This window comes from Pollachius pollachius, assembly GCF_949987615.1.
Source record: "Pollachius pollachius genome assembly, chromosome: 7".
Lineage (NCBI taxonomy): Eukaryota > Metazoa > Chordata > Actinopteri > Gadiformes > Gadidae > Pollachius > Pollachius pollachius.
In genome coordinates this window covers 22,059,042-22,073,015 of record NC_136940.1, presented here as the reverse complement: position 1 = coordinate 22,073,015, position 13,974 = coordinate 22,059,042, and the positions used below count along the sequence as shown (strand labels likewise).

The 13,974-nt window shown below is 46.0% G+C and overlaps 2 protein-coding genes across 2 annotated transcripts; one reads left to right on the top strand and one right to left on the bottom strand.

Moving 5' to 3' along the window:
• Positions 1–79: 79 nt before the first annotated feature.
• On the top strand, positions 80–10,789 carry rnf11b (ring finger protein 11b). Its single transcript, XM_079739796.1, has 3 exons — positions 80–598; positions 7,351–7,520; positions 8,194–10,789. Exons 1-3 carry the CDS (start codon positions 476–478, stop codon positions 8,363–8,365), a joined length of 465 nt encoding a protein of 154 aa, XP_079595922.1. The 5' UTR covers positions 80–475; the 3' UTR covers positions 8,366–10,789.
• Positions 10,790–10,941: 152 nt separating this feature from the next.
• Positions 10,942–13,589, bottom strand: rsph4a (radial spoke head component 4A). Its single transcript, XM_079739795.1, has 7 exons — positions 13,481–13,589; positions 13,081–13,306; positions 12,667–12,966; positions 12,144–12,596; positions 11,879–12,023; positions 11,668–11,785; positions 10,942–11,581 (listed from the first exon to the last, which is right to left on the bottom strand). The coding sequence occupies exons 1-7, from the start codon at positions 13,558–13,560 to the stop codon at positions 11,353–11,355; spliced, it is 1,551 nt and encodes a 516-aa protein (XP_079595921.1). The 5' UTR covers positions 13,561–13,589; the 3' UTR covers positions 10,942–11,352.
• Positions 13,590–13,974: the final 385 nt, after the last annotated feature.

Genomic DNA, 13,974 nt, shown 5'->3' with positions numbered 1-13,974 from the left:
TGCTTTTTTATTGGTCCATTTAAAGGGGGCGGGGATTCCTGTTGCTACATCACACTACCTTCTGTCGTTTGGGGTCTGTAAGTGGAAAGTCCCTGTCAGTGGGTCTTTAATCAGACAACAATAGTTGGCTTTCTAACAGTGCTAGGGAAATATAAATACAGACCCGCTTTACGGACTGTACGCATTATACTTTTATCTGCATCTTCATTTAGTCGCCGCGTTAGCTGTCGAGCATATAATCTTCTGCTAATGCTAACTAGTGTTAGCAGGCTAGCTCTTTGTGTAGCTAGCTTGTCGCTGAATGATGTTTTGTTTTTGTTGAGCTTAACAACTCTCCCGTAACCTGGGAGAGAACGTTTCGTGTCCGTGCATGGAAAAGCCAATAGTTGGTCTTGCCTAACAGCTGAACCCGTCCTGGTCGATCACACTCCAGCAAAACAAGATCGAGTGAGAGGAGAGTTTGCAGAGGACTGAGATGGGAAACTGCCTGAAATCTCCAACCTCAGATGATATTTCTCTGCTACACGAATCCCAATCGGACCGAGCCAGTTACGGAGAAGGTGTTGACCCAGATCAAGAGCCACCGCCCCCTTATCAGGTAACGTTGAGTAGGCGAGGACGGATAATTTAAACCAAGTGTTCATGTTTTGAAATCTGCCTTCAGTATTCAGTCAATAATGCCATATACGAGAGTTGTCGCTGAGACTAACTCAGCCAGTTGACAATATCCTCAACTTTATACATGTCTTCCTTGCGGTCTGTTAAATACTTACTAGTGAACATTTAAAGGATTGTGTTACTAACATTCTTAAGCGGGGATCGTTGGCCAGCTGCTGGTTTTATTTCCAGTTCATAGAAATAATACAGCTCTTTGCGTTACAGAGAAGAAACCTGACCCATTTTCGTGCTCTCCCAAAACAGTTCCTACAGAAGCTCTGTTATGGTTGTCTAAACCCAGTAATTATAGCTTTGTTACCTATTATGGCCTACTTTTCTAAGTAAATGTGAAACCGAAGGACAAACAAAACGTCACGTGAAGCTGTGACTATAAAGACTTAACTATGTCTACTGTTGTATAAGCCTACTCGTAATAGGTGGCCAGTTAACTAAGTTCGTAGGGACATTTCTGTGTTTTTTTTTTAAAGCACGAATAAAAGCTAACATTAATGAATTGTTAATGTTGGCAACTTTCTACACTGACCAATAACATAGTTTGCTTGGAATAAGAGCTAGATTCACAGAAGGAAGTGATTAGTGCTCATCAACATAAGACATGACGTAAGCTCGCACTCCCACTCAAGCATTCACAGACTTATCCCAGAATTTTTGGGTGAAGACTATGTTTTTAATCATTTAGGAATTCGTCTGGGATTGACTTCTTCCTTCGGGTGTGTTTTTGGAATATGCTAAAGAGGTTAAGTCTGGATTCATATTGGGTGCATTCCAATATGCAAAGCCCAAAGGTTGTCATGTATTGTTTTGTCATATCCTGACCAAAATTTCCCAATGACCTGCCCCGAAACACATTGTGCTTTGAAAGGCTTGTTTGAGGTCTGACAAGGAAAGCGCCATGTGAGTCCGCTGTCAGTAGACTCTGTGGCCTAGCCGAAAGACGGACAGAGGGATAATGGTAAGTTAAGTGGATGAGATAATATCCACCACTTGGACTGGTGGACCATTTGAAGCTGAACAGGGTAATTTAGCATGTTTGCGGCCCTTCCGGTCACAACCTACTCTTCCCGTTCCAGACTTGACTCGATGACGTCAGCTGGTGCTGTGATGGTGTCCAGGAAATTCCTACCAGGAGTCTGTGACGTTTTCAGTCCCTACTGGTGCACCCAGGCTTGCAGCTTGTCTTTCCGTTTGTTGTTTCCGTTGGTATGGTTATTTGGTATCTGCTACCACATTGGCTTTCTTCTTGACTACTAGCATAAATGACACAACCTCCTGTCGGTCAGAATATTCTCTCTGCTAGACACTTCTTGACCAACCAACACTTGTAAAGGGCATAGGGCACTGATATTCTTCCAATTTGGGGTTTGGACAGACCTTGTTCATCTTTTGGCCTGTTATACCTATTTACAGAGCCTTGGTGTTGTTTGTGATACTGTGCTTGCTACCAGGGTACAGATTGTGTGCCCACGTGGCCCTTCACAGATGTTCTTGAGCACTGCTTACAGCCCTCTGCGCTGTGGGTCGTCTTGGCAGATTTAGAAAGCAGCTGGCGTTGAGAGTGCTGACTCATCCCTGCAGGACCCGGCAACAGGAGATAAGGCACCATTGTGTGTTTGTGTTTCAGAGGTATGCCGTTTGCACGACTGTCTTTTTGTGAAACCCCCACCTCCCCCCATCCCTCCATACAGGCACACACACACACACACACACCTCTCCTGTACTTTGTTTCTATTCCCGCCTTATCCCTTTTCCACAGGTGATGGGAACATTGACAGGTGTTTAATACCAATATCAGTCCGGTCAGAATAGTCTGCCAGCTTGTGCTCTATGGCCTCGCCTCACTGGCTGAACACATAATGATGACAGGACCCAGTATGGGTATGAGTGAGTGGGGGGAAGTGGAAACAATGCTACTATATTAGGTGGGTGAATGTGATTAACCGCGCTATGGAAGCTTATGACGACTAATAAGCAGCGAATCAGCCATTCTCGTATCTGTGTTTTTCTTTTGTGTGTGTTGTATCAAGACTGCAGGGAAGAAAACTATCTCAAGAGTCGGTAAGCGGCCCCGGCTGCTTCGGTTTACCACAACACCCGATCTTCTCTCAGAGGCGTTGGTAGTAACCCAGGGGGCGGTGGTGACAACAAACGCACATTGCCCAGCGCGGCCCCAGCATCGTCAGGGGTCCATCCCCCCCGGGCCCGGCACACAGCACTTGTCGGTAGACCTGTTGTCAGCAGTGGGCGCCAGCGCTGACGGAACGCTCAGTAAGAGCGACGGGGAGAAGAACCGGAGACGTGATGTCAAGGGTTTACTGTGCGGGGGTTGTCTAATGAGCCGTCAGACCTGGGCAGATGTGGAATGATGAGGAATGCACTGATAGAGAGGGTGACGAGGAGGAAGGGAAAGACGATGATGAAGGCAAATAACAGTTGGAACGGCAGTTCCGACTCTTTGGTTGTTTGGTCGTTGGTTGAATCTAGACACTTGTTTGTTTTTAGAAGTTGCATCCATTATACATTTTGTTAGAGTTAATAACTTTATTAAGAGCACAAAGTCTTCTTTTTACTTGCAGTGTCATCATCTAAATCCATCTTGCTCATTCGCTGCTGTTCTTAAACTACGTCCGTTCCATATGGGATGGTAAAGTGATCCCAGTGTAAACAAGGTGGATCTGACCTCTGGTAAGAAGCACATCTGAAAGCTGGGTAGAGGTACTATTAGAGACAATTGCTGCTTTGTGAGCATCAGACACAAGGAGAATTGTTTTTCTTACCACATGATCTCTACTAACGTGCCCCAAAGCCTGTCTTCTAAACTACATGCACTGAATTGTTCTTAAGACCGAATGGACTACCTGGTTTTGTCCAGATAAAAGTTAATGGGTTGCTCAGATAAGAGTTGGCTAAAAAACATCCCATAAGGTTGTGCGGTTAACCTTGTACATTTACATTTACAGCATTTAGCAGACGCTTTTATCCAAAGCGACTTACAATAAGTGCATTTGTTACAATAAGTATGCCGATGTTTTACAAAGGAGCACCCTAATAACGGCCTACCTCATGTTTACTCCTTGTGTGGTAACTGGAACTACAAGGGAATGGTTCAGAGGCCATTGCACTGTAGGTCAGTGCCATAGTCCCAGTAGGTTTCATTTGTGTGGACATCATCCATAAAGGAGCGTTCCCCAGTCAGAGGGTGTATTCTCACTGGTCCTCGTGTGTGTGTGTGTGTGTGTGTGTGTGTGTGTGTGTGTGTGTGTGTGTGTGTGTGTGTGTGTGTGTGTGTGTGTGTGTGTGTGTGTGTGTGTGTGTGTGTGTGTGTGTGTGGGGGGGGGGGGGCAGTTTTACTCTATTTCACAAGTGGCTCTCTTGCCTTGTTTCCTACTTGCCTGGCACTGCGTCTGAGGTATTATAAAGCACTACTGTCTTTGGACCTATTCCCTACTCATCTAGCATTTCACTTGCTTAGTGGCGAACAGGCATATTGGAATGGACTACCTCTTCGCTCCGTTCTTCACCTCCCCCCCTCTCGCTCTTTTGTCTGAGTTGTTCCTTGTTCTCCATCTCCCTTCTCCACCCGTCCTCTCCCTTTAGCAGTCTGGGATCTGCCAAGCTGGCAGCCTGAAGGTCCCTGCTTGAGAGTTCCTGGCTCAGCCGCCCACTGAGACACTCGCACGCAAACGCACACACACTGTTGCCCGGCACAGTTGTATGGAAGAGGGGAGGCACATGACATTAACAACTCTGCTGACCACAAAGTTGTTGACCCCTCGCAGCCCACAAACACAGCACAGTACTGCCCCTGTTTTTAGCCTTTATGCCCGTGGTCTGCTGGAGGTCTGCTCTTTGACGGGTGTTGTGGCTGTCAGGAGAATGGCAGGCTAGAGACTGGCCGATGCGGCCTGGCCTACTGACAAAAGCCCTGGCTGCTGAATCCATGCTGACTCAGGGCTTTGAAGGCTCCGCAAGCGGACAACCCCCTAGCCCCGGCTACCATTGTGATACTTGGGGGCGAACAAGTAGTGCCACTAGTAGTCAAGCTGCTAGAGCTGCTGGGCACTCAGGCCTCTAACCTGTTGACCGTTATGGTCTGCTTTTGCTTTTTTCATCACAACCCGACAATTATGGCCTGTTGAACACCAACCAAACTTTGGCTGCTTTCAATTTTAACGAATGGTTTCATAACCATTAGATGGTGTAATGTCTGTTTGGAAAACCAGTGTGCAGTGGGTCTAGAGGCTTTAGGGCAGTTGTTCGAGAAGAATGGCTGACCAGGCAGATTTGGAAGCTGTGAGACTCTGGTGTGATGGAACTCATAGCGAGATCAGGCACAGACTTGTACCCAGGTCCAATACGCATGGCTTAATAGGCTGTTGGACATTGAAACCTGGAAAACAACAATGGGTTGCCATGTTCTTAATCAAGTCCATATAATGTGCAGAACAACTGAACTGTAGTGTAGGGTTTATCCCACGGTCTGAAGTCATTGTAAGCTCCTAAAATGCTAAGACGATGTATCCCCTACACAGTTGAAAATAGTTTAGGCGGTTCATTGGCCAACGGATCAAACTGAACCAAGTCCAAGACCGCAGGAATGCAGTTCTCAGCAATTGTTGAAGAGAAAAGAATTCAGAGAAGGGGCGTAAGAATCGCATACTTGCACCAATAAAAACATTGAGATCTTCTGTTTCAAAGTTCACTACACTTCCTCCGATTGGCAGCATTCCTCTGTGTAGAAAAAGCCCACGACATGAAATACTATGACCCCCATGTTGGCCCTCGCTGAGTTGTTGGCCAACGTCAAGTCGTTCCCTTTGCAACAAACCTTTAACAACTTTGTTATCAAATTAGGGTCTCCCCCTCTGGTGAACTCGACACGTCGCGAAGCGCGATCGGTTTACTGCGAGGCGCGCGGCGCCGGCTTGGGTTTCAACGGCGGCCTCCCCCTCACCCAACGCCGGCCCCTTCGGCCCGCGCGCCTCCTTGATCCCAGCAGGCTGTGGTTCTCCTCAGGACGTCTTTCTTCTCCCAGTGGAAGCCCGACGGCCGTCACGTCTCGCAGTATAATAGCCATAAAGATGTTGCAACAGATTGCTCGCATCGGGCTGCCAAAGAAGTAGACCATAAATAAACATGAGGGATTTAGTGAGAAAAAGAGGGTTTTGTGAGCTGATGGAGCCCTGCAGGGCTGGCACCAGGGTATGATGCCATACAGACACTATGCACTGTGGATAATTGCCCTGAGAAAGAAATATCATCCAACAGGAAGGCGTAAAACAATCAAAAGTGTCAAATGTATCCTGCCTCGTTTCATAATTGTATCATATATTAGCCAAATAATCTGTCATCATAAAACTATTTTTGTAAATTTGGTCATCTGGTAAAAGTTTGTTTTTTTGTTTTTGATGAGCCAAGTGCAGGAAAGTTAATTTCAGACATCAGATGGAGGGAAGGACGCAGATAAATTTATAGTTAGTTAGGCCAATAATTGCCAACTAATACTTATTACTTTATGTCACATTAAACCAATAAAGACATCCTAAACAGAGGAACAATTTTTCTCCTGTACCTCTTATTATATTTTCTAACCAGCCGGAGGGCATGCAAGAATTGAACTTGCATCAGACATGGGTGGAAACTGTACGGTATTGTACTTTATTGCTAATTCCACTCTCATTTCCAACCACATACAAATCAGTGCAAATGATTGGATGGACCACATCACAACTGCTGATTGTGAACACTGAACAATATGAATCATGTTTTCACAGTTTGAGTCGTCTTCTATGGGAATTGGTGAGGCCAGAAGGGGTCTGTCCCTCGCCACGTTTTTCTAGTAACTTCCGATATGCCAAACGTGCGGGTGTGTGTCAAAGTTTTTGTGTTCACTTGTCATAGAAAGAAACAACCAATTTAGTTTAAGTTTTAGCTAGTATTTGTCTAAAGACCAAAACAAAACTGCCTGATCGTTAGCTTGTAATACTAATTGCTTATAATACTTACATGTGAATTGGAGAATACTGACCCCTAGTGTTTTTTATCAAACATGTACAGGGTATTTATAGCCAATGTTGTACACACTTTATTTTATTATTTTAACATTCTAATTGTTTGTTAAAAGGCCAATTTTGAAAAGCAAAAGAATTAGAGATGGAGTTATTTCCTAACTCATTTGGAAATGGCTGATTCAGGGTTAGACAGACGGCTGCCTGTTACACATGAGATCGGCCATTTTGACTTAGCAGTGCCTCTGCTAGATAACTCGCACTGGTATTGGGGTTAAGTTGAATTTAGTTTACAGTTGGGTGAATAAATCTAGCGAGAGCAACTGCCAAGCAACCACACAACAACGATTTGCTTAAAGGGGTGTTTTTCATGTAAATATGGTGACTGTGGTTTCCTTTCCAGGAAGCATGACATGACAAAACCTGTAATGTGTCTTCATCCCCTTTCATCTGGAACGTAAAATGGCTGCATTCCACAAGGAAGATATACCTCAAAAAGTGCAAGAAACGTTCAAGGACATAAAAAAAAAATCTGAAAACAAAAAAGGCAGCTGCTTTTGATGCTATAATATAGAAAGAAGAAGTTGCAGTCTTAACAGAGGAGTGTCTGGACTGCGCTGGAAGACGGGCAGGGTTTCAGCTGTCCCTGTACCCCCCTGTGTTGCAGGAGCAGCTCCATGTGCCGGTGTACCACCCCACCCCCAGCCAGGCCAGGCTGGCCACACAGCTGACGGAAGAGGAGCAGGTGCGCATCGCCCAGCGTATAGGCCTCATCCAGCACCTGCCCAAAGGGGTGTACGACCCCGGGAGGGACGGCTCCGAGAAGAAGATCAGAGAGTAAGTAGTCCCAACGAGGAGCCATCTTATGATGGCTGTTTCCATTGGGACCTGAGCTGCTACACTTTAATGTGCTGTTTTTTTTATTTTGAATTCATGATTAACCCATCAACAAAATACAGTATGACACTGCTAGGTATGTTTGAACAATAGACCGGCTCGATGGTTTGCAGTAAGATTATTATGACCTACGTAATCTTGCCATTCATAACTTTGTGCAAGGATGCTAGGCGAGGCCTATAAGTTTAATAGTTAAGTCAGCATTATATCTGGCTAATGGCTGCCTCTGCCTTTGACAAGCAGTTCCATCTGGGGATGGAACTATGTCGCCAGCCAGCTTGGGAACAGCCTCTTGGCAACATGGTTTTTCTCCATATGCTGCATGTATGCAGATTTAGTGTGAGACATAATCTTACGTACTTTTTAAGGTGTTGGGAATAAGAAAGCAAATCCACCAGCACTGTGTACCTCACTTTCATCAATATTTATAAAGCCTAAGCCCTGCTCACATATAGACAATAAAGCCATAACATGGGGGTTATTTTGGGGTGACAAATTTAATTAAATTTTTGCTAACAGTGCATGCATTAATTCTGTCTGAATTTTCAGACCAAATAAATAAGGAGAATCTTCCCTTCTTGACGAGTGCGCGTGTGTGTGTCCCTGCCTCCAGGTGCGTGATCTGTATGATGGACTTTGTGTACGGCGACCCCATCCGGTTCCTGCCCTGCATGCACATCTACCACGTGGAGTGCATAGACGACTGGCTAATGCGCTCCTTCACCTGTCCCTCCTGCATGGAGCCCGTGGACGCCGCGCTGCTGTCCACCTACGAGACCAACTGACACGCACATACCCACAGACATGTCTATTACACACACACACAGACACACACACACACACACACACATATACAGGCACACCACACAACACTGAGATAGCCCGGGGGAGCACAGCACAGCGCAGAGGGGCGTCTGCTGGAAAGTCTACCCTGGGTGGAGGTTAAAATGATGGCAATGTATAAATTATAAGTAGTGTAGTGTAGTAACAGTGTGAGGAGTGTAACCGGTGTGTGTGTGTGTGTGTGTGTGTCTGTTTGTTTGTGTGCAAGTGCAAAAAGAGGAAGGAGAACAGAAAGGATGTGCATGCGAGTGGTTAAAGGCGTTTCCCTCTCCACCTGCTGGACAGGATACTCGTGGGGAAGCCGAGTGGATGCGGAGCAGAAAGGGGAGGTTACAAGCAGTACGGGCTGGTGTTGGGGTGGAGGAGGGTGCGACTGGTCTACGGGCTAAGGGGAGGCTTATCGGTAGAGGAGACTAGAAATCATTCGTAATTCTTACGACACACTACGTCACATTAAAACATCAGCCTTTTGTTGATGCACGTGTACACACACACCTACACACGCACTTTTATTTCGACTTTTTCTGTAACTGTTCACTTCCACAATTTGCTTTGCTGGAAGAAGGCCGGGAGGACGGCCGTCTTTGGACTCTTGCCCCCTGGTTCACCTTGGGGCAGTGTGGGGCTAATCCCTAAAAAAGATTCCAGGATCTGCCGGACATTAAAGATTTCTGCCCCCTGTGCCTAAGCCTGCTCCAGACTGAACTCTGTCGGCAGAGACTACTTTCAATCTACAGGAGTAGGATTGGATGGGCAGGCCTTTTCTGCAGACTACATAATGGGCCTGGACTTTTCTTCTACTTACTGGCCTCGAGTTGTCTATGTGTGGGAAAAGAAACGATGGATGATTGACTTGTGAAATCTGTTCTGTAGTATTTCTGTCAGTCTGTGTTAGGAAATTCCTATTATTCAACAACACAAAAAACGGCAATCCCAAAACAAAGTCAAAGTATGTTCTTTAGTCCCGAATTGGCTACACACTGTTGGCCAAGGCACAGGCTTTTGTAGACAAGACATTAAATACATTATCCACGTGAAACGTGAGGGGTGTTTGCACATGTATGTATTGGCTACAAGAGCTCCTCCTATGCGCTTTAGTACTGTACCCGATTTGAAAGTGTATTGTTTCCTTGATCGGCATACCCAGTGATCACATCATGTTCCTTGTCCTGTGAGTAAGGCACTAGGCTGAGGGACTGGACCTGGCAGCCAATCCAGTTACACCGCCGGACTGTGTTTTGACCTTTCATTTGAAGGAAGTGTTAAAGCGATGTTTTGGTAGAAAGTAAGCACCATTACTTTTATCAGATTTCTTTTATAACAGCAACCATCGGGGTACAATGCTAGACCAGATTAGGTGAGCCATCTAATGTAATGTATGAGTATGTGGCAGTGGGTTGTTGGGGGTTAAATATATTCATAAAGGAGAGATTTTCTCCTCATGCTGTTGGTAGACGTCAATCAAATGCACAGCGGTTAACTATGAAAGCACATAGTTGTGCTCCTGTTTGAGAGCGATTCATAGGATTAAAAGGTAAAGAGGGCTCTACACAGGATTGTTTTCTTAAATATATATCTATATATATATATACATATATACAATGTGTGTGTGTGTATATATATATATATATATATATATAATTATTATTAGTCTTGCCCAGGTGGAGTGTCAATGCCTTATAGGTTATATTTTAACTAATATTGGTTGCTAATGTATGGAAAATAGTGTCTAACAAAGAAATACAAGTGGTTATAATTTAGACCACTTACCAAAAAAAGTGAATTATTGCAGGAAACCTGCAGTATAATAGCTGAGACACAATCACTGTTCAAATCACATTGTGGGGAGTTGTAGTGCAACAAATAAAATAAATCCAACTACTTTGTGTTATAAAATATTAATAAACATTTAGATTTTCTGCTTTTGTTCAGAGAGTTTGTTGGATAGTGGTGGTTGGATCCTAGCTATAGCCCAACAGTTTAATCTGCATCTTGAAGCAATGGTAGTGTTAGTGTGGTGTGAGTCCTCAAGTGACCCCAGTGTGTGTGGTTGACAGTATTTGTTAACATATTGCTGAAGGCTCTGATTGTCTAGAAGCCTTTATCTTCCATGGCTCCTGAACAGTCACAATAAAGCTGAGATCCAGAAGCTGCTTGTTCTTGTTTTATCAATTCATGTTTCAAAGCTTTATGCGTCATGCCAACCGCTTTTCCAAAAATGCATTCTAGACGTTGAGATGGTCCTGGTGTATCCATCAATGTCTACAACAATAGCCAGCCATTCATCTACAATAGACCAGTTGCTAAAACACTTCAGATAGTATGATCTATTGGGGGAATTTCAAATGCAGAAATTAAGACTTGAAGTAATCGTCACAGATTCACTGAAACCAAAAGCCATTTCGGTTTAAAAAATTACAGGAGCAAGCAGAAAGTCTTGCAGATAAGTGTGTGTTGGTATGTTTATGTATGGATGCTTGATCGAATTGTCCGCACTTTGTAAGCCTTCATTTGACATTAAATAAATGTAAAATGTGAAGGTGAGGCCTATTCATTCATGTTTATGTGACTCATTTCCTGTGCATCAGGAAAGGGAAGGATACTAGTTTCATTTCTGCTATTTTACTGCTTTGCTACTGTCTTTGAGGGTCAACAAGGTATAAACGCAACAACCTATATAAAATGAGTTATTTCCTGCTGTGTATGAATGCCACTTACATTAAACTAATCTGTATGTGTGTCTTTTATACAAACGTGCTTTTAACTTGCTCTGGGTTCCTAAACCAAGCACCACCGCATTGACCACTGATACTTCCTTCTTTGTCTCACTTATCTTTTATCTGGAAAGACAATGTTGTAGCAAAGTTATTTTTTGTGTGCAACAAACTGTCAACAATTTTTTTCATCACGACGTCTCGCTTCCTCCCGATCAGTCGTCCTCGTCCTCCTCTCCCTCTAGGCTCTCCAGCTCCTCTTGGGCCGCCTGCTGCAGCTCCAGGGTGGCCTTGAGGGTCTGCTCCTCCTCCAGGCTGGGATCCAGGGCCTCTGTGATCTCGGGTCCGCTGGGGTACTCGCTCTGCGGTGCCGGGGGTAGAGACGGCATGTAGAACCCCCCGGCGCACTTGAGGCCCCAGCCCGCGTAGATGTTCTCAAACCTTCTAAGGTAAGGGAGACGAAAACAAAGGGAACTCAGTGGGTTGATCTCATGGCCACGGTTCAGCTAACCTGTTGGATTGGACCGTACTTTCCACAGGCGTATGCATGAGCCCCTGGCCAGAGGTTGGAGCGCAGCACGCCCACCGCGTACTGGGGGTTGAGGGTAGAAGACATCTTGGCGCTCCACGGGGGGGTGTCCCGTATTTCTGGAAGGAACCCAGCATGGGACATTACGGCCCCGCCGCCACACAATACACATTCACAGCATGCTGCCGGAGGTCATAGAGAGGAGGACCGACCTTTATCCTCCGACAGCGGCGTGAGGAGCGGCGGCCCCACCTCCGGGTCGGGCTCATCAGGCTCCTCCTCCTTTTCCTCCGCCTCCCCGTCCTCATCAAGCTCCTCCTCCGGCTTGGCGGCCAGGTTCACCCAAGTGCAGCGGCCCTGAAGGAGACCAGGTGTTCATCACGCCTTCATGGGTGCCACGTCGGAAAGGGGAGAAGGGCCGAGCACAGACACAACGTTGCCTTTCATTGCCGCTCAAAGTTACATTGTCAGTCGTACCTGCTTTAGGATGTGCTGAACATGGTGCACCCAGTTGGACATGGACTCCGCCATTTTGGAGATGGGCGCCCCTTCAAAGTCGGGGTTCTGTTCGTAGCTGTCACGCGGCGCGTCCGGCTCCTCCTCCTCTTCCTCCTCCCTGAACTGGTAGAAGCCCTGGGGGCTGACCTGGGTGCCCGCAGAGATCCGGGCGATCTGAGCTCGGAGATAGTTGGCCTCGTGGCCGGGGAAGGGCGGGTAGCTGCAGATCGGGGCGTCCAGCCGGCCGGTGAAGAATTTGCGGATATGGCGAGCGGAGTTGATCTGCGCCGGGGTCACTGGGGGCAGCTTGACCCAGGGAAGGCCGGGCTCCGTGCACACATAGTATACATACTTGTTGACCCCCGTGCCATTGGCCTCTTTTGGAGCTGCCGGAGGGGGTTTGTAAGTCGATTGTGGTAGTAGTGCATTGCCCTAAACACGGGAGAACCGAAAATGTAATGTTTGAAATAAAAATAGGAAAACTAAACTATGACAGGCTCACCTCTTCTGCCCCCTCCTTCTCGCCGTCCACATCAGCATCCCTCTCTTCGTTTTCCGGTGCTTCCTCTGGACTCTGTTCCTCCTCTTCATCACCTTCCCTGTATTCTGCCTCAGCGACTATATAATGGCTCTCCGTGCCCATGACCTTGCCCCATAGCCGGCATCGCTGCAAGGGTTGGGAATCAACAAGCTGCTTCAGGGCAAGAAAGATCCTCTGCATCTCTTCTCTGCAGCCCAGGGCCACCCCAGCCTGCTCCAGGAAGAAGCTTATCTCATTCACATTAGGAAGAGGGCTCTCAATCTGAGGGGAGACAGAAAAAACAAAGCACAGTTCTTCACGGTTAAAGTTTTGCCTTGAACATCACTTTCACACCAACAGCATTCATCCAATCAGGATGCATTTGGATGCCAATACCAGTTCTTCGTCTTGTTCGCCTCGTTCGTCTACTCGCGAAAAAAGCAATCGCTGCTGTTCGGCCAATAGCTGGGCGGCTGTAGACAGCGGCAAGTCCCTCAAGGTGCTTTGGAAATCGGGCAGTAATTCCCTTTTCACGCGGAAGCTCAGATCTTCGATCACGTCTACAGCATTCGGCGGACGCTCGTCCATCACCTTGGTCAGCAAACGTGCGAGGTGGTCATAGCTGTGAACAACATACATAAACGTAGAGACATCAGCTCCACATGTATGGCCATTGTAGTTAATATTGACTTTAGCTTAGCTATTGTAGCTGATGTAAAAAGTTTTAACCTATAAATATTATTCAATTAGGCTTTAGCCTAAGGACATGGCACAATCGTCACAACAAAGTACTTACAGATTTAGGTGGCTTTTGGTGCTAGTTTTAAGCATGAAAGCCTTGAAGGCGGCCGCTGCCTCTTGCTTTTGATTGTCCATTCCTTGGTCGGCCTGTTGCGTCTCCGTGTTCAGCAGAAGCAGACGTAACGTTGCCAATGGGCGAAGTAAACTGAGTGGAAGTTCAACTCCGGTGCATTCACGATGAAAGATTAAAAGCTATTGAGGAGCAAAGCGGTTGGACTGCTACTGTTAACAGTGACGTTGTCAGTAGCTATGGTAAACAGCTCCGTTACTATGGACGTGGGGGTTAAACGGGGCTTGAAGGAGGAGCGTCGGACAAACACAAAGCATAGCGTTTACATCCGTATAAATTAACATTGAGTGTGAGCTCATAACCAAAACAAAATGTGCATTGCTAAATTATTATTGAATGTTATTATCATAATTATACATACAGTATACTGAATGTAGTAATTAAAAATAATCAATGTAATGTAGAAATTCCCAAAAGGA